The sequence below is a fragment of the Rhipicephalus microplus genome, chromosome 2 (assembly GCF_043290135.1).
Source record: "Rhipicephalus microplus isolate Deutch F79 chromosome 2, USDA_Rmic, whole genome shotgun sequence".
In the NCBI taxonomy this organism is placed as follows: domain Eukaryota; kingdom Metazoa; phylum Arthropoda; class Arachnida; order Ixodida; family Ixodidae; genus Rhipicephalus; species Rhipicephalus microplus.
Window position 1 is genome coordinate 276,414,187 of NC_134701.1, and position 21,348 is coordinate 276,435,534.

A 21,348-nucleotide genomic window follows, 5' to 3' on the forward strand; every position below is an offset into this window, starting at 1 on the left:
TTCGTACTTCTGGCTTCGTGTGTGCCCTTGTGGCCTGAGGCTGTTTTTTCATGAAACAAAAATTAGCAAATGTTCAGCGCTTGCGTTTCAATACCTAGTTCTTTTAGGCTTACCATTTCAAATCAGGTCACGAAGTTCAAAAAGGTTCGTTCTTTCCTTTAAAAGAAAACTGAAACCAGCAATAAACGAAGCCGCAAGTACGATTCGTCGCCTGCAAGTACGGAGACTAGGCAAATTCGTGTACTACCCATAATTACCATGGTCGCTGAACGATCACAGCGATAAAGCCCACTTTAGTTAATTTTAAGAAACTCTGTGGTCAAATGCAGGCCCGTCGCGGAGGTCTTTCAAAAGCAGGAGAGGTGCAGAAAGCTTTCAGGGTAGGCAGGATTGATGCACCGACCGAGATTAATTGATATGTGGGGTTTAAAGCCCCAAAACCGCCATATGATAATGAGAGACGGCGTAGTGAAGGGCTCCGAAAATTCCGACCACCTGGGGTTCTTTTACGTGCACCCAAATCTGAGCACACATGCCTACAGCATTTCCGCCTCCATTGGAAATGCAGCCGCCGCAGCCGGGATTTGATCCCGCGACCTGCGCGTCAGCAGCCGAGTACCTTAGCCACTAGACCACCACGGCGGGGCTGCACCAACTGAGAGACTGAGATGAAAAAGAAGAAAAAAAAGAAGAAAAAATCGAATGATACATGGGCTTTAACGTCCAAAAACCACCATATGATTATGAGAGATGCCATAGTGAAGGGTTCCGCGAATTTCGACCAACTGGGGTTCTTTAACGTGCGCTCAAATTTGAGCACACGGGCCTACAACATTTCCGCCTCCATCGCAAATTCAGCCACCGCAGCCGGGATTCGATCCTGGGTCTGCATCCGAGTACCTTAGCCACTGGACCACCGCGACGGGGCAAGAAGAAGAGGAAAAAGGAGAAAGAAGGTGACTTTCGTATTCGAGTCGAACGGACAAAGAAGCGTGTGCGTCTCTCAGCAGCGAAGCTGCTTATGCTATAATTTATGTGGCCTACTAAAAACTATAATCATCATAAACGTCCATGTGCCACAGAAATTGGGCACACCCATGGAGGAAGAAAAAAAAGAGGGAGAATTACGCCATTAGAGAGGTATTGCATCTGATAACTCATACCAGACTCTTTTTACAGAATCTGATGAGATCTTTCCTCCACAATCTAAATTTCAATCCCACATATTCTTAGAGAACAGGTTAGCAAATTACCTGGTGCATATACAGACACGTAACATAATAGCTACAGATGCTTCCGTCAATGAGGAAAGGGTAGGCGAAGGAATAGTCTCCCAATCACTTGGCTTGTCATTTGCCGTGAGGCTACCCGATTTCACTCTGGTTTTCGAAGCACAGCTTATAGCAGTCATTATAGAACTGCGAAAACTTCCGATGAATGAGAACAGGGCAGTAATAATTACTGATTCGCTCTCGGTATGCACAGCTCTTACAGCTTCACATACCTCTCATGCCATCATGACGTTGCGATCTTTAGTTCTGTGTCGGCTGAAGTACCTGAAATTTGTGCGGGTCCGAGGTCATTGTGGGTTAACATTAGATGCAATGGCCGACGCATTTGCCCGCTCATCGCTAGATCTCCCAATAGTTCAGGCTCTCCCAGTAAAATACCTCACCACAATCAGGTATACAAGATTAGCTATTCGCACAGATAGGATGGAAGCAATAACAACGTGGACGGAATATAATCATCTAAAATATCCATGGAAGTCGAAGTGAAGCCAATCTCTGCTATGAGAAGAGACGATCACCAGATTTCGATGTTTTGTCCCCCCATTAAACTTTTACTTGTACAGGGCTGGTGTGACAATATTACCCTCCGCCAATTCTGCGAACAGGAAAATATTGCACATTACTTTTTGCGATGCTCAAGATATTCCCGTATGTGAACTGAACTTCTCATTACTCCTCTTGAAAAATGGGCTTGACCTTATCGGAGGAAAATATTTTAAGCTTCGGTGCCTCAAACTTGAGATACTGCCACAGGGATGCCTTTTGATGCCATGTGTCATTTCATTATAACTACTCAACGAGTACCATTTTTATCTGGTATTTAAAATGCTTCGTCATTTACATAAGGTAAAACCTAACTAAGTTTTCAAAATTGTTTCCATCGGGTTAATATGGCAGTCTGAAATACAAGCTCAAAAGCATAGTATTTGTAGTGTAAATATAATATATCACGTATTGTCATTTTGATTGCTATACTTTTGGTTTTTAATCACATACCTTACCTAAATAAACATTTAACAATCTCGACGTCAACTTCTTCGCCAGTCCCCCCCCCCCCTCCTTGGTCTAGTGGCTAAGGTACTTGGCTGCTGACCCGCAGGTCGCGGGATCGAATCCCGGAGGTGGCGGCTGCATTTACGATGGAAACGGAAATGTTGTAGGCCCGTGTGCTCAGCTTTGGGTACACGTTAAAGAACCCCAAGTGATCCGAATTTCCGGAGCCCTCCACTACGACGTCTCTGATTAATAAATGATGGTTTTTGGACGTTAAACCCCACAAATAAATCAATGAATCATTTTAGACCAATCACCCAAAGTGAGTACGTGCCAATTATAGAAGAAAACAAACAAACAAACAAACAAACAAACATTGCGCCACACGAGTGAATCCCACTATGTCGGCCCAACACGTCATGAAAACGCCAGAGCGTGCGGTAGCTTTTAGTACTCTCGGTGGTGTGTCCGTTTATAAACCTCCTGCGTGAACCGGCCGGTCTGCTCCGAACAAGCGCGTTTCGAATAAAAGCTACCGGGCTCCATACCACAAAGTATCGACAAGTCTCGTCGGTGGCGTGATCTTGCGCAAACGGCCACGATTTTAGGGCAACAGCGCTAGCTTCAAAACGGCATGGCTTGCCAAGGCTAGAGTGACCTAGCCAAGGTTTGGCTGCGCGACGTCATGCTCTCTCTTTTTTTTTCCATGGGCACACCTTGATACTCATAACTGGTTCACTAGAAATAAAGACGGTAACAGCCAGCCCAACCAATGGCTGCGAGGCCATTTAGCTGAGCCGGAGACCACGAGTATGTACAACGCAAGAGTGCTAGGAAAGAGAGACAGAGAGAGTGGAAACATTTTTGAAAAACAAAACAAAACAAAAGAGGCTCCATAGTGGACAAAGTCCTTATTCCGGGACCCCATTGGTGACACTTGCTAGCTGTGTCACCAAAGAGCTGTGTCACCAAAGAGCTTGTCAAGAAAGAGCTTGTCAAGAAAGAGCTGTGTCACCAAAGAGCTGAGTTGAGCTGGCAAGTCCAAACAATGTGGTAGAGGGGCAATGGAATAGGCAACAGTGATGGCGAGAAGACCCTAAATGCCTACACCAACGGTGACGGGCCCGTGTCGTGTCTTCACGACTTAAACCACCGTCTGTAGTTTGAGTCCAGTTTCTCAGTGCGAGGAACCAACGCAAAAATAACCTATCATCCCCTATGGCTAAAGCCTAAAGCAACGACCGAGAAGCAACCTGTATCACCAAGCTAAGGTCAAGAGACAACCTAGAAGCAACCAGATCACAGTCTTCAGATTTCGTCCAGTTTCACATCCCAAGTCTTGTGTGGCTTAGTGAAAGTTTCGTCATTATTTTTGGTTTTGTTTTTGTCACGCGAAGGATGCAAAGAAGTGATCGCTTAGCTCGCGCGGTCATGCCATATTTCTTGGCTTCATTTCTCTCACGCTTGCTTTTCGTTCAAGATAATGTTACTTACAGCGGTACACGCCTCTTGCCTTAAAGTTTAACAAAACAGCATGACGCAACTTAGCACATAATATGTTATTTGTTATTGTTGTGGCTTTCAAGAGCGCATATTGTTTGAAAATTTTATGAACACACACTTGCGCGTACGAAGTTTGCTTATCTATGTTAAGCTTTGTGTATAGTTTTGATATATCTTTGACGTAAGAGGCTCGGCATAGTTTTATGTATGGTATCCATTATTTCATTTATTCATTTGATATGTCAACACCAATGCACATAGACTCAATAAAAATATGGGGAGAGAATGCTGGCAGCTGCTACCTAGAGGGACGCAACTGCCTACTCTTTCAGCAAAAGTGAAGAGACAGAAAAAAACGACAGGAGAGAAAGAGGAAAGTATATAGAAATGTACAGAAACACCAACGAAAACTTGGACAAAAGTGAGTAAAATTTCAAACACACACAAAAAGCAATCTCTAAGGGGGCAGCCGGATTCCATCTCTAAGGGGGCGGCCTAGTTGCGTGGAGCAGCCCACCCATTCGAAAAGAGGCAATCTTCAGTCGTGACACAAGCCCTTTCAATAAGTCTATATTCTTTAATAAACTATTCCCCCTGCATTGAGAGTACTGGACATTCTAACATAAGATGCTTAAGTATTTAGCAGGGTCGACATAACGTACACAAGGACCACACAGAAACCCTTGACTGGATAAACTCTCGTAAACAAACACAGTGCCAACCGTTCGCTTATAAAATAGTGTTTTGACGCTTCTGACGGAACGAGGCAAGCCATCACCGCGTGCAAGGGTAGGGAATGATCCGTTTGGAACACGTTAGTCTGGGTGGTGTTATAAGGTGTCGGAGAGCCAGCAAACAAACGTTGTCTCTTATATAGAAAATTTCATAATAGACACACTTTTTATGGTTACAAGTTGAAGCGAGGTGGTCAGGTTTTTAATTTTAAGCAATCTCCACCAAAGAAGGTATTCACTGGGCATCGAAAGGCACCACACAAGACAACTTCCGGGGCATTCTATGATACTGCATAAAATTGGGCTATCATCATTCTGAAGACCCTGCCAAAGACAGCCCATGCAGGAGTACGTGAGGACGGCGGCTTATGAGGCTGGTAATTTTTTTACACGTAATTAGGCACCATTCCAATCGCAGCTAGTTCCACTGTCCCTGATGAAGATGAATCGGGTGTTCCGAAAACTCGGCCGATATCGTTCGGAAGGCACAAAAGAGCTGCAGAAGAGGAGTCATTAGTTTTTAATGTAATCTCCGATTTTGACATGAGATAATTGCTTCTGCTAGCTGGATTATCACTGGAACAGGCCGATCACACATTTTTCAAGTATCGTATTTATATGATATAAAAGGAATCTAGTCATCATTTTCTATCAGCGCGGATGAATTATTAATTGGTCTATAGTTGGACGTATACATTCCAGTTTGTTTATGCCAGAGAATCGTTTGTTTCACTCTGATACAAACAATTAGTAATGAGGTGTGCCACACTGTGTCACGAGTATTCGCCCAGATCAACTGGCCTTCTTGTTCTGCAATACACAAATAATTTGCACAAACCACCGCGGTAGTAATGCAGTCATGGCGCTCTATGCAGACGCGAAGGTCGCATGATCGAATCTCAGCCGCGGCGGTCACACGTCGATATAGAAGCGCAATACAAAAGGCCCGCGTATTTAGATAAATCCGCATGTTAAGAACTCTAGGATATCAAAATTCCCGGAGCACTAGAGCTCCTCCACGGTGCCACTCACAATCATATCGTGGTTTTGTGACGTGAAGCCACAGGATGTGTTACTACATTTCGTGAAGATTGGGCAAAAAAATTTTTGTCAGCATGTCTCGCTTATACACCCAAAGAAAAAATAAAGAAATACACCAAACTCACTATTTGGGCAAAGGGCGTCGGTTCTTCAGAGTTGAGCACCACTGGCATGGAGAGCACCACGAGCATGATGGCGTGCACCATGAGCGCGAGCACCAGATTTTGGTGCACCCGCGTGCGAGAGCACTGCAACGACCTGCGTGGAGAACACGACGAAATGCGTCTGAGAGCTCACACGGCATGCAACGATCCAAAGGCGTTCATTATCCGTAAAGCTAGACCACGCCAGATTATCGCATTGGGACAATGATGGCAACTGAGCTTGCCGCTTTTTCAACCACGATTACGTTTTGTGTAATAACCACATTGTGATTGCACGGCATTTTTTGGGTTGCTTCAAATAAGCCGTTCGGGAACCGTTGTACCACCATCTATACTGTGTAATCTAGGAACAATTAGTGCCTTATTTCCGAGAGGATCTCGCAAAGCCCTTCGACAACATTTCTCAATGGCTGTGTAGTCTCAATGAACGGTTCGACTTGGACCCATGGAAAATGGTTCCAATGGTTCTAGAAGGCGTGGCTATAAGACTCAGTTAATTGATTCAGAACGCCGAGACTCGAAAACACTCTCTTTGTAGCTATCCAGAATAAAATTATTATTAATGAAAAAAATTGCCCAAAGTATAATCGTGTGATGAACGTTCTGTCTTGCAAAGTTAAGTGCAGTGGTACCGACACCACACGAGCTAGCCGAGTGATTGTGGTAGTCTTGTTTCATCGTTCAAGGTGTGAACAAAAGAAATCTGTTTTCGCAGAAGGACAATCTATGGCCCTGATAAGTCTTCTGATTACCCCCCTTTCTCGGTAATGTATACATAACCCTGACAAATATCTAGACATGTAAACGATCGCTGGCGGTGTGGATCACAAAGCGACAGTTAGGAAAAAAGGATAGGGAGGGAAGGAAGGGATGTTAGCCATGATGGAATAGCTGTTTACGACACACACACACACACACACACACACACACACACACACACACACACACACACACACGCACACGCACACGCACACGCACAGACACAGACACACACACACACACACACACACACGCACACACACACACACACACACACACACACATACACACACACACACACATACACACACACACACGCACACATGCATACAGTCTCTAGAGCAATGCTGTTGAGTTCAAAAAAATTTAACAGCGCGTTCACTTGCTCTGATTTGATGTGTGAACAATAATGGTTGTCCTGAACTGTTCTTTTTCCTTAATTTTTTGCATCTTTAGTAGATACCCTTTTACAAGGTAGCAAGCCACTTACACTCTAGTTGGCCTTCCAACCTTTAGAAAATTTTTTTTTATTTTTCTCTTTCGAAGAACAACCGCCAAGATGGTCCACGAGCTGACGGCGCGTTGTAAGGGAGAAGGGCAGGAAAGGGAGTCGCTGAGTCGGGTTCACGCTGTTGCGCATTATCTTTTAACGATGTCATTGAAAAGGTTATCTGATCTAAAATCACGGCGCCGGCAGGCTTTCTTCTTTCGTAACTAAATTTACAGTAAAAGCCTTACATTCATTTGCAGCGTGGAGCAGAAGAGCTGCGAGAAATTTCTAAATTTCGCAATTTTGTTTCTTGTCCGCCGGCTGTGTATGGCCCGCGGACAAGTCAACCGCCGACCCTTGAATCAAGTTTTCCGGCAATCTTATTGCCTTCTCACAGACAAGGGTTCGTCAACGAGAGAGGTCATCTGCCTCTATTGCTTTTCCGTTCACGTTGTTCCATAAGATGGCGAACTTTAGAAACTTGTTCAGCGCTAAAACGAACTCGCAGCTCGCAACACAAGCGTTTGCTCACTTTTTGTGACACGTGTTATTGCGACAGATGACGACGACAGGTAAAATCTGAAAAAAATAATGGAAACGGGACAGCGTCCGGGCGTCCTTCTTTGTGTTGTCGTTCTTGGTGGCAATACTTCAAATGTTGAGGCTTTCCAGTCTTCATATAAGTTTCTTTCTTGAATGCATATAGAGACATGAAGCTTCGCTTCCATACCACCTTTTGTTGGAACTGGTGTTCACGAACGAATTTAAAGCGGTAACGGGAATGACTGACAGTGAGACATGCGACGTTTAAGGGCTCGAAGAAAAAATTCGACCCTCACTGCGTTGTTACCCTCGATTACCTTGAATAGGTGACAATCTTCGAACGCACTTGGACGGGTAGACGATGGGCTATCATTCGTGCAGGTGATACTAAAACGTTGTCCTTATTTTCACGTCGGCCCACAGGGCAGCGATAGCACTCGGGCTTTTTGAGGACTACGGGCTTGTTAGTAAGCCTCCGACTTTTTGTGCAGTCCTGCGTGCTGATCTCAACTCATTACTTATTTCATTTTTTGTCCTTCTTTTATCACCGCCACCCTCTCTCATCTTTCTATTCCAGTTTTCTCATAACTGAGTGAAAAGAAGCCAACCGGTAGTTTAAGTTAACCTCCCAACATACTGATTTTCTGTTTACTTCCTTCTTTCTTGTGTAGAAGGACTGAGCGTGCAGTAATTGGTCGCTTGTCATGGGAATTAATCATGTGCGAGGACTTCGCGGTTACCGTATTTTCTCTATTGTAACGCAACCGCCATTGTAACGCGAGCAGTGAATCATCTAGAAATAAAAAAAAAACACGGGGTTTGTTTGAGTAAGTACGGCATATGGTACACACATTCATTCTCTATTCTTATTGACTTATTTCGATGCATTCTTATACAAAGTACTTTTGTTGTTTCAATTTCTTATTCTTCGTTCTTCTTGCTTCATCGCAGGTGCTTTGTTCATATGCGACATTTCAACTTTCTAAAGCCATTCCACGCACTTATTTCTAGCGCATGGGGTGGCCCGACCATAATCATTCTTTCGTTAGGAAGGAAGCGTACAAATTTTAACGATATGCCGGAGACTTCAAATTACGCAGGCAGCGTCGCTGTCTTCGTATCGTGAAATATCACTATATCGCAGGCTGATTTGTTCCTCTGGAATAAGATGAAGTGAACTATTTATCCTCTGCCTTTCTGAGTAGCACTCGTCTTTTTGACTTTTTGAACAAACGCAACAATATAAAAGAAGTCCAGCCAGCTCTAGCCGGTTCAAGCACTCAAGGCAGTCGAAACCAAAAGTGAACGCAACCCTTCGAAAAGCTATTGGCTCTGTATTTTCTACGTCGGTTGTTTTCTTCATACGAGTGATCTAGGCGATTCTGGAGGAGCCAACAACCTACGAACCCACACTTTAGATCCTTAATAATTCACTGAGCTCCTCAACGACCTGTTTCTCGCAAACAACTTGGTTCGGACCAAGCTTCAGAATAACCTGCTTAGTAAGGATACCCTTTCCGCTGAGCCTCACCGAGCCTTCTTGGCGCTTCTCTCAATGGTTTGCTCATTCTATCAAAGAGCCCTGAAACACTTTTTCACGTAACCATGGAATGGATTCAACGGAAGAGCTTATTGCCTCACAAATTCAACACCGCAAAAAATTTTAAAAATTCGTTCAGTGCGAATGGAGTTGCAGAGATTTGTCGCATGCTGCAATTGCATTGTCTCTTCTCTCATCCCGACGAAAGCACTGGAAGCTAAGCAGTGAGGGATGACAGGGGAAAGCAAACACGTCAGGCGTGCCTCGTGAGCTTGAGCACTTCTTTTTTTTTTCTTCGCATGCGCGGCTTTTCAGTGTGATCGCGCGCGCACGCGTGGATAAGTCGCGGCCTCTCGTGGTGATCTCTGTAACGACCGTATGCACTATGTCCAAATAAGCCAATGGCTGATAGAGTGGCTTTCTAGGAGTAACTTTTGAGCATCTTTCGTCATTTGTTGAGAGAACAGAACGCAATTTTCAGCTCACTTTGATAATTTACTGCGAGTTCTAGGTTGCGTGCGGTGCAATAGTATTTGGCTCGCCTGTTGTCGGGAGCCTCTACTACCGATCGGCAGTGTTTTCTGACCACGCTCAAAAAGTGTTGCAGGGCCCCTTTAAGCTTCACACTTGACTCCTCGTGGTGCCCTTTCCACTGTTTCCATCCTTTGCACAAGATTTCACTCTCCCCACTCATGGCCCGGCACAGTCTTCCCTCCTTTCCGCCAGGCCTCTCTCAGCACGGTGCAGTGCTCTCATTTCCTGCCGAGACTCACTGTCGTCATTCACTGTTTTGTGACCAGCGTTGCATCGACTTCGGCGGAGGACGACAGTTATAGCGCGAGAACAAAACGACGACACAGAGACAAGAAGGACACGAAGGACACGAGTGCTTGTTCTTCGCGTCCTTCTTGTCTCTGTGTCGTCGTTTTCTTCTCGCGCTATAACTATCGTCATGCCGTACCAACTAGCCCAAGCTGCCACACTTTGGCGGAGGGTTGACTAGGAACAGCGCTATCAAAGATCTCTTCACGCTGACAAAAATCTGGCTCCTGCCTAAGACATTACACAAGGGAATGCCACTCCCAGCCCTTCAACGAGATAATATCTCGACTCGTACAAATAGAGTGATGCGAGTGAAAATTTTACAGACTAAGCAATATTCCCGGAAGATCTCACAGTAATTAATTCCAGTGTGAAATTTCCCAGCCTGAAAAAAATGCAAGTTTAACCCACTCGTGCGCACCAGTGACCAGCCTTCCAGGTTTCATGACAAATAGCTCTCATTTCGCTGGCCGTTTTGTTCCAAACAAATTTGGGTCGTTAGCCGAGATCATACGTTATCTAGGACCCCGAGCAGCACTGCTGAACGTGCATCACGAGTGCCCACGTAGGCGAAGTGTCTTGAATAAATCAGGCCACTGGAAGTTGGCTAGATTCCCGAAGAAGTGGTCAATTTTTACTTAATATGCTCTTCAAAGGAACTCTGCTTGTAAATCCAGAAAATGAGGGGAGCGTCTGACATGGCGAAATGAAAAAAAGGGCAAAGAGTAGCGCGAAATTCGAACTTTTGCGCATTTTCAAGATACGCGTTGCGAGAGGCTCCACGTGCCTTTTTTGTTTACAAACGGTAGTTAAAAATGCGTTAGAACTTCAAAGACAAAGCAATGAAGAAGTACAGGCAATGATGTGTGCATAAAGTACAAGTGCATGCAGCAGTTAGAAACTTCAGTCGCCTTCTTCGCTAGCTGTAGGTGCCACAGGGGAACCAGTAGGGTGTCATTCAGATATCATTCCCACTACCGATGGAATCATATATGTACGACAGTATTTTGCTCACTTTCACGTTCATTTGTTCAAGCCGTGTTCACGCCCAACATTTCATATACTTACGGAAGTGCCCTCGTTACCGTTTCACTTAAACTTGGCGTAAGAGGTTTGTATTCAGTCTTAACTATTTGCGTTTTAATAGCGAGTCTATTTAAAGTGAGCGTAAATGATTGAAGATTATCATAGGCCTTTTCTTGCCCAACTGCGAGAGTGAAGCGTGATGATAAGGAGAGCGTTATTAAAGCTAAGTGGGGGAGAGAAGCCTAGTGTAGCGAGGAGAGTGGGGTAGAGGAAGAGTAGCGACAAGAAGAGCGTCCAGCTTGGTTGAGAGGGAGAGAGCCAAGCTGTGGGGAGGGGGGCAGGTGATGCAGACAGAAGGAGAGAGAGGAGGAGGAAATCGGCCAATGGTAGTGCGCTGTGGAGCACACTTGGTGATGGTGGGAGGTGATAGAGGACGAGGGGCGCGCAAAACGTCGGAGAAAGCGGAGGACAGGCTTGCTGATGCCACCGGCTCCACTGTTTATTCAGGATTTGCAATGTTAGCTGCCATTTGAAGCTGCCCATAATTTTGAGAACTTCCTACTATTTTTTTTATTTTCGTGCAACTGTGCATGGCATTTTTTTTTTCTGCTTACATGTCATAAACCTGATCTCACTAAAGGTGACACGAACTCTTGATGGTCTATCCTTGTAACTTACCCATTTGGCTTCAACCAGATATTTTATAATACGAACAGCACAGCTCACATTTGTTTCACAGCATTCGCGTGCTGGGTCCAGACCACTCAAAGTGAGGGGGTTTCTAACCTCTACCAAACAATAACTTTAAACTCATTGACACACTTTTATATCTAGAATGAGTGCTTACCCGGAAAGCTTAAGAACCCGTACTTACATTCGATATTATTGTTCGTAAACAGAAAGCGAAGCACGCAAGTGGCATCACTTAACAAAAAAACAACAAAAAAACAAGCCCTAACAAGGAACCACGACGCCAACGGGAAAAGTTATATTTTCTCGGGATTGCATGGAATAAAAAATAAATTTGATATCCTGCTTCCAAACTATTGCCACAAGGTTAGAACGAGAGCTTGAACGCTAACTAGCAAAAGCTGAACCCTGGTGCACTTCGGTAAGCTCTCATTTCCATTATATATACAGAGGTTCTGGGACACTTTATTTACTTAGCTGAGAAAACAATGCAATGGAGGTGTTTATCTTGTCAGAAATAGCTCTTGGCGTAGGTAAGCTCCTACAAAATTATCTGGCTGAGACTTCGTCGTCAAAACATTTACTTTATTCGCAAGGTTGGGGTGGGGTTGGCGCTGAAGACAAGGTGCAGATAGCATTTCAAACAAACCGTACTGTGTTTATCCTTGTTGATCTTCAAAGACTAACCGGTAATTACTGAAGCGTTCAAAACAGCGCCAGATATTATCTTTCCAGAGAGGAAAATTAGAGGGGTGGCCAACACATACCGATAGACTGACTTGCCACGCAACAAACTGAACTCAGCATATTGCACGAACCGTAGAAATGTCCCACGTCAGAAGTATACTCGCAACGAGTACAGGTTTCGGAAGCGGCGTTATAGTGCGAACCAGGGCAGCTGTGGAGGCGGCGCAATATTCTCTCGGTCGCCGACTGTCATTCTGCGCTCGCAAGTTCAATCAGCCGGACAGGTGGTGAATTACTGCGGCGCAGAGAGCGGATGAGCGATGCGAATCGACTTTCGCTGCGTGATGAAACTTTGACCGTTGCAATAGTCTCCTTCGGCTTCAAGGGGCATCCTCAGAGAAAGATAGAGAGAGACCAAGAGAAATATTGGAAACACCTCCAAGTGAACCATTTCTCTGACAACTCGCATGTCTCGTCCGTCGTTCAGCGTCCTGATCATGGGTCGATTAGCTCTCGGTACGCTGTCTGATGGTAGTAGTTCGCTCGAAGGCTGTTTCTTACAGGAGCCTATTACGGCTAGGGATTCTCGGGGAGATCCCGGACTTGGATCCACTCTTTGTAGTGAGTCTTTTTGCGGTTAGGCGCAGGGCACCTGCAGATAAGCTGCTATGTTCGTCGCCTCAGAGAAGTTGAGCGTAAAAGCGTTTCTAAGGCAACTGTTTGAGAGTAGTGAAGTTCTACAGAAAGTGGCAGCCCAGGCTAGGAAAAGGGCAATAAATGAAAACATGCTTTGTCGCCTCGCCCCTGTTCGAAAACTTCTATGATTCATTGTTCGTGGCCTTGCCAACACATATTCATTAGAGTATTAAACTAAAACGTGTACGTGCTTCGAATAAATTTCCCAATTGCCCGTGTAGTTATTTTTATTTCATAACGAATACTGCAAACACAATAATATTTTTGTAGTGTGTTGAAAAACACCAGCTATTTAAAAGTCGTGCTCCTGATAGGTAATGAAATGGGGCATTGACAAGGCGAAACATGCGTAGTTTATTTAATCAGCCAATGCAGAGTTTATATGAATCATATTTTTCTCTGTCTAGTCGTGAATTATGTTCCCGTTAGGAGTTCGTGGATGAAGTGAGCTGAATACGCTGGAACAATAGTTTCAGTGGCTTAATTCAAAGGCAGTGTTGCCATGCTTTGTGGACAAAAAGTCCACTTGTGGCTATTATTACAGCTGCAAAGCTCAAGCTAAAGTCTCGAGTCGGCAACATTAAAAAAAATTAAGAAGCGTAATGAAAGCAACACGTGTTTATACATGACCCGCCATGCTGCCAACATTTTCCAGACACATCTATTAGCATCTTTCAAATTTTGCCCTACACAGTAAATTTTAAATACCCAGTATGCCACATACTGGAAGGCAGATTCATGTGTTACATCTACCACCAAAAGCTGTCCTCCGCAGTGTTGTGAGTTGTTGACTGTCAGAAATGCGCCACTCACCGGAAGTAGCAGAATATGAACATCGTAGCGGACAGGAATATCAGAGACAGGAGAGAGAACAGCAGGAGAATGTAGCTGACTGCCAGGGAGACTACAGCGGACATCTCTTGAGGCTGCAAGTGTAAAAAGAAGTGACAGGTAACGAATTAGTGAGGGAGCGGTAAGGCATTAAAATAAGCTATCAAGCTCAACACGTCATTAAAAAATGCAAATGGGTTGATTGAGGCATCTTGACCGCGATTGATTTTGCTCGAGTACTCCTAAAACAGTGTTTACAAAGGCTGAGGATTTACGCCAGCGATTGAAAACTTCTGCTCACTGGAACAACGTTTCTGTGTACGCACATGCATGTTTGCGTGCACTCCTCTTTTACTGTGTCTTTTTATTATTGCGATAGCAATTATATGAACACTCTAGGCTGGATTTTGCCGCCGGCGTCACTCACCGTGTATGTGTACGTATCTATATATGTGAAAATGCAAGAAAGAAAAAAAAACAGAAAACAGACTCTGGCGCGCGGTTTGAACGTGGGTGGGTCCTTTCAATCGTGAGTGCGAGGTGTTATCCACTGCGCTACCGAGAAGCACGCCCTTCTACGTTCGAACGGCAAGATATTTTTATCTACCACTTACCGCTGCTGATGGCTATCTCGGGGTGAATTGTGTGTTCAGCATTACCACCAAGATGGCGAAATGAGCGCGGGTCGCAACATCGCAGGGCGGCGCGCGCTCCAATCTCCCACGCGTACTTTGCCCCGCTTAGAAGAGGGGAGCGGCGCTCCCTCGCGCGCCCTTATCTCGCAGCGGTGAGGAAAGGAAGATCCTACGTCTTGTCTGGCCTCGGGCTTTATCGGAATGATTCTGTTGCACTTACCGGGTGCACAAATGTCACTGCATTCACTGCAGTCTCCGTTTGCGAAAATCGCGCGCTTTTAAGACAAAGCGAAGTAATAACTGATACGCTTATTCGCGTGAATCTGTACCTGTGAGTGCGTTTCGTGCGTCATTTCTGCGGGAGAAAGGCGGGGAATGTTTTTATCTGCTTTGCATTCTGCACGTGACCTTCAAATTTGTCGCTATCGCATTACTTGCTTCGCATTTGCGGCAAAGCTGTGGCTTTCTTTTGTCTCACTCTATTTATTTTTTCCAATCTGCGTTTTTCCAACACTGTTCAGGGCAGCAAAACGAGTACTAATACCAGGTTGACCTTCCTGCTTTTCTTTTCCATCTCTCTCTATATCTCTCTTTGTCACTATTAACTAACCCAAACAAGCCTGGACCAATGGAATGGTTTCATTTGTTCCTTCCCCCCTCACCATTTCTTTTTCGAGATTTGTCAGATGCAGTAGCATTGCTTCCTTCCGTCGTCTGAGCTCGCTTCAGTAATGCCATACTAAAAAACTCAGAAGTAACAAAAGCGAAAGTGCTAACCAAGATAGCAGTACTGTAAACTGTTATGAATGAAAAGAGAAGACGTTGTGTTGGTACGCAGTTAAAGTCAGTCAAGCTCCCCTATAGTAAACTATTTCGGAGCAAATATGCACCGCGCATATTACAACACACGAGAAAAGGGCAGCAAGACCTCCATCAATACCAAGAAGAGTTGATTTGCGTCAATGTACATACCATTCGGTCGTTATAAATATGACATGAATAATCTAACTTCCCTATCAAGTACGTCATAAAATGCTTTCCATCAATCACGTGTGGTACACATCTACATACAGCTACCCCTGGCATGAGGTTATGTGCCACGGGTGATCTCAGTCTAGTACAACCTAGATTTCGAAAATCTAAACACGAGAACGTAAAAAAAGACCATTTATTCGTCATCATCAAAGTGTGAATTATCCCAATCGATGCAAAGAATAAAAATCCCAGAGTGAGCTGGTATCAAATCAAGGCATTCTGCGTAGCAGTCAAGCATTCTACGACATAGCCAGTACAGGAGTTATGTCAGGACAACACCGTTTGCGATTGCTGAGTTGACTCGGCGATTTGATGGAAATGTTACAAATATTGCACGTGTGCACCTATGAATGCAAAAATTGACTCTGAGTTAATCATTGCATTTGACTTCACACCATTGCATTGTAACATGCACTTAGTAAAAAATTAAACTCACGCGTTTATGTTCTAACGAAGGCGTCCACTTCACTTAGCACCGCGAGCCTTCCTTTACATGCCAATGTTTTCGGCATGCCCAGTATATAGGCTCACAAAATACGTTCAACTACTAAATTTAGACGAAGACTTCGATGCATCTCTTAAGCCTGGCTCAAAGCGAAAAAAATCTGTCATAGGCTCCTTCCCTCTGACTGCTTAGCATAGCAGCGATTCGCAGGCTATGCTCTGCGTTGGAAATATTCCGGTATTTCGAACGTTTGTTGTCAGTGCGCAATTTATTGCCGCGTGTGAAGCGAAGCAGACTCTCAGTTACTTGGTACGTTTGCTTCTTTTGAGCAACAGAAACAACCTTTTAGATTTTTTCATGCACCATGACCTATTCTCTCCTGACGGATGTCTCTGTTAAACTACGACTTCCGGATGTATAGAACTACTAGCGGTCCGCCTTGGTGTAACAATGACTGCTGCTTGGCTGCTGAGCCAAATGTCACGAGTTCGATCCCGGGCGTGGCGTTCGCATTTTCATGGAGGCGAAATGGTCGAGACTGGTGTACTGTGCTATGTCAGGTCGACATTTCCGGAGCCTTCCGCTACGGCACTTCTGATATAGGTGACGCCGTGGTTTTGGGACGTTAAACCACAGATATTATATTAGAAATACTGGCAGAAAAGCATGAGCTGTGGTTACTCTGCTGAGAGCAAAATGAAATCAATACGGAGCTAGGAGACGCTGTGATGCAGTACAGCCCACACAAAAAAAAAAAACAGAATAATGCACGGACAAGCCCACTCGCCACTTTAATCTAGTGGACGTGACACACAAAGAGTTGGGTTAATGGTCGAACACTGAACATTTTCTCACTTAGAATCTCCTTTTTTTCCCTCTGAGTTGTTTCGGCAACAAAAAAATTCATATGCAAAAAAAAACACATTAGGCCTTCCCGTGAAATGAACGTAATCTGCAATCGATTGCGCTCAGCTCGATGAGTTTCGTCGCTCGTTGCAGGCGTGTTCCTTCATTTTATAGTCGTTACAGCGCAGGGCAATGCTTTGTGCCATGTATGTGGGCGCCCAAATGTGCCTCATGGTTTTTACATTCATAGTGCAAAATTCATGCGGCATTGTACTGGTTCTATTGTACTGTTTTTGTGGTGAAACTGAATTTAGGAGTGCCTCGGTTACCCCATTACTCAGTTACGCACCGAAAATTATTCATAATGAGAGAGGAATAAACTGGGATAAATATGAATAGACGAACCCAATGCGATTCTTCGAGTGTGTACAACAAAAACTATCCTCTGCAATAATTTATTCAGATTAACTTTTGAAGTAGCAATAAACTTTCGGTTGACTTGGCAGTATGTTGTTTAGTCTGAGAAGCATTGTGGCAGGAAAATTTCTTTGAAATTGTCGTTATGATAAATTAGAGATCATGTTTTTGTTTAATAAGCACGTGTGAGCCAATTTACAAATGAAAGAAACACGGCCACCTATTGTTTTATATTCTAAGCGCTAAACGTTCACAGCTTCACGAACTAACAGCAGAATCCGGTGATTGCATGTATTGAAGCAAAAAACTACATGTGATAATGCAGTTTGCATGCTTAACAACATGTGCACAGGATTTTACGTACCACAGCCACGATATTTATTTTATTTTAGTTATCTATTTTATTTATTTAACGGTACTGTATGCCTTTGTACAGGTCCATACAGGAAATGGTTAAAAAAGTATACATGAGCATGGACATATAAATTCAAAAACGAAAGCAGAACATAGAATGCCTCAGTACATAATGCTTCAGTAGTAGATTAACAACAACGCAAAAATTGCAGAAACATATGATTGTTAGCAACATATGATTATGAAAGGCATCATAGTGGAGGGCTCTACAAATTTTGAACATCTCTGATTTGCACACTTATTTGGCGTGTTGAGAGCTTGCACCGGACCTGCAGAAGGCACCATAATTTCTGGCACGTGGCACTTTTTTCGGACAACACGCCCAAATATGCCAAATGCATCCAAATCTAGGCTTTTCATGGATAAATATTCTTACAGTGCATGTAAAGCTCTATGCTGACAAAAGCAATGAAGAACCAAGCAGTGCTGTTTTTTTTTTGTCTCGGACTTTCATATTTGCGACGTAAAAATTGTTATATCGACTCCACGACATGCTCAAGCTTTAGGCTCACCCTATTTTGACTCTAAGCAACGACACGTTTTAATTATGGCCCTCGCAAGTTATTCAATCATTGCTGCCTTTCGTGGGATGTTCAGCTCAGCCTCGGTGAAGAAAGCTTTCGCTCGAAACACGCACGCAACCTGTTATGAGTACATATTTCATTTAGTTCTATTTTTCGTTCTCTGCCCGCCGTGCTATCACGTACATCACGTGCGTGTTAGGATGGCTCACCCTTTCTTTCGACAGATCCGATGATAGGAAAATATATGAAACCGTGTGGGGCTCTCACCGAAGAAAAGGCGTAATTAAAGGACATGTCCGGGCCTTTTTGGCCAAGCCGCTTCTAAACAAGGACTCTGCCGAGAGAGCGTGTCTTGATTACAGTTGGCCATCTTCATCTCCTTCAACGTGGCAGCGGCTTCTTGAGTTTTTCGCAGCATTTGTGCTTGGAATGTCACGTGGATCGATGCGAAACGCTGGGAACACGATGCACACACCTGTTGCCTTTTTTCATCAAGAGGCAGCTGCGTTGTCACGACTAAAGCTTGCGTAAGCTAACTGGAGATTCAATACACCAAACCTGGGGTGTACCAACGGGCTTTCATTGGGCAAGAGGTATTCGTGGTAGAGTGACAATAATGAACGAAATTTTTTTATTTTTCTATCATGTGGTGATTTGGTGTGCAGGAGGTGTTAATTCTTTCAAACAGCACCGGCTATACTCTTTTTCATTAATAATAGGATACGTAAAAGTCACAGCAATTAAAAAAAAGTTCCATAAAATAGCACCTAAACTGAGTTCATGGAAGTGTACACACGCACACGCACACGCACGCATGCGCATGCACACGCACACGCGCGCACGCACACACACACACACACACACACACACACACACACACACACACACACACACACACACAAACACACACACACACACACAAACACACACGCGCGCGCATGTACACACAGTCTCATCCCATAACTATATAGTTCACCTAATTGAGTCACACGAAGACGGTATAAATGGTCAATAATATTATACAACGCCCAGTGGCACACTAGCAATAAAAAATTGCACATCCCAGTCATAGGAACTCCGAATGAGTTCGCACATGAAGCGACACATAAGCAGCACTGTTAGTTCAAATCACAGGCATAAAATAAGCCTGAGAAAGTTTTCTAACGGCTTATAAGTATACAACTCCACTGTAGGAACGTCTTGACTGCTAACAGTCCACATTTTTGCCAGGGCTGTGTTGGCCAAGGAGCTCGAATTTCGCTGAGGCAGAACGGAGTGTGGCCCACTGACGTACGACCTCGTATTAGCTGTTGTCTTCGGTCCTCACATCAAGAGGATTTCAATAGTGTATGTGGTACGTCTCATCCGCGTGCCACATGCGCATTCAAGGCTCTCTGCTTGTGGAGTATATATACTTGACACTCACCCTTGCCACGAAGAAAGCTTTCTATTCCCTTAAGGAGCGTTTCAATGTTTTTTTTTTCTTTCGAGTAAATGGCTGAAGCCCTAGCGCCCGCATAATGTAACCACCCTCATACAGGAGGAGGGCGTGAATAGCTGTCTTTGCTTGTTTGAATACAAAATAAGTTGCATGACACATGCCATCAACTTGCCAGACATTCTCATTCACTCTTCCTGTCTCTTTGCATAGCATGGATATGAAGGATTTTCAAAAAGCTCTTCGCGGGTATGTGCCACAGGTGATTTACACTTAGTATCTACCCAGGAACAACGAGAACAATAATGGGAAATTTTAACGTGCGAGCGTTAAGAAATACCCGACATCGGTAGCGTCGACCCGACGAGTGCAAAGAATAAATGTCGGGGTCCCAGCTGCAATCGAACCCAAGCATTCTTCGTGGTAATGAAGCATTTTACCACAGAGCTACTACGCCAGGCCTCGGAACTACTTTTCAAATAAACGCTAATCTTCGTGAAACGTCAAAAGTATTTGCAGTGCTGCCTACCCAATTTCATAAGCATTACATGTGTACTCCTTTGATACAGACGTCACGTCGGGTAACGTCAATTGTGGTTAGTTGCCGTACGCTGAAATTGATTTATGCAGCAGTTTCCAGGGCCAGCATCCTCGCGAGCATCGGCGCTTCATATCACCTTCTGGTGTTCCTAACACGCCTGTCCCAGTTGGCATCGTTGCGCAACTGCAAACAACTGGTTAAGTAAACATCTGCAACTCTTCAACATATGTCTGTGCGTGCAACATTTGTACATATATTTAGCGTCATTTCGTGAAATGTCACTCAAAGGAAAAATTGCAACATGGTCGCCTTCCCTCCACAAGCTTCGCATAACGTCGATTGCCAAGTACGTCGGATCGGCCGATTTTTTTTTCTCTTTGAAATGTCGGATAACTTCTTATTAGGGGTGTTACTAAGTTGAGTTTTATGCTGACGGCTCTCTCTGTCTGTGAGAGAGAAAGGGGAAAAGAGGAAGGAAGAGATAAAAGAAAAAAGAGATAGAAATATATTTATTGCGGTGGTTGCTAGACCGAGAATTGATTAGACCGGCGCCGGTATCGAGGTAAGTTTTGGTGCCGGCAGGCTTACCTCATGATTGATGAGGCCGAGACATTCAGTGTAGTTAGTCCAGTTGCCCCACAGCCAGTTGCCGTCAGGACCGCAAACTCTGTAGGCGTACAGACCTGCGAAACACGAAAATACATGGCAAAAACGTTGCGGAACTCAGTCTCCTGGGATGAACGCGACAACCACACGTGCCTCGGCAAACGAAAGAACAACTGTGTTCATCCAAGTTAACCACAAAAGTCAGGACAACGATGCTATGGTATTCATGGGCGAAACACTTTGGGGAATTTCGGATTGCTGACGACACCGAGAACCACTGACCTAGTCAGCACTGCTCTACCGTCACGTGTCGATGAGGTCCTTATTAATACCGTATTACACGACGAAAGGCTTCTTAAGCGGATACGACAGCACTCATGTTTGCATAGCATATAGAAGAGTCGTGATATCAACAGTTCTGGGCACGTAATGAAATATTGTGTCACATTACGCTGAACCAAGAGACAAGTAAGGACGAACAAACAAATGGTACAGAGTTTTGCTCGTTTCTGTACGTTAATAATAAATACGCCATTAAGTAAGTTATCACTGAATAATTAAGCTACAGTTACGTTCGCGTATGCACATTGCATGATGTGCAAACCAATTTGCTTTTCGATTTGTTTTCGATAGGAG

General features: G+C 44.3%; 1 protein-coding gene across 1 annotated transcript in view; it reads right to left on the minus strand.

The window, feature by feature from the left end:
- Nucleotides 1–21,348, minus strand: part of LOC119162961 (corticotropin-releasing factor receptor 2-like) — a 200,666-nt gene that overhangs the window by 53,725 nt on the left and 125,593 nt on the right. The window contains exons 3-5 of the mRNA XM_075882053.1: nt 20,695–20,789; nt 13,794–13,906; nt 5,689–5,821 (exon numbers count right to left, since the gene is read on the minus strand). Coding sequence (XP_075738168.1) covers nt 5,689–5,821; nt 13,794–13,906; nt 20,695–20,789 — 341 coding nt within the window. The remainder of the gene's footprint in view (nt 1–5,688; nt 5,822–13,793; nt 13,907–20,694; nt 20,790–21,348) is intronic.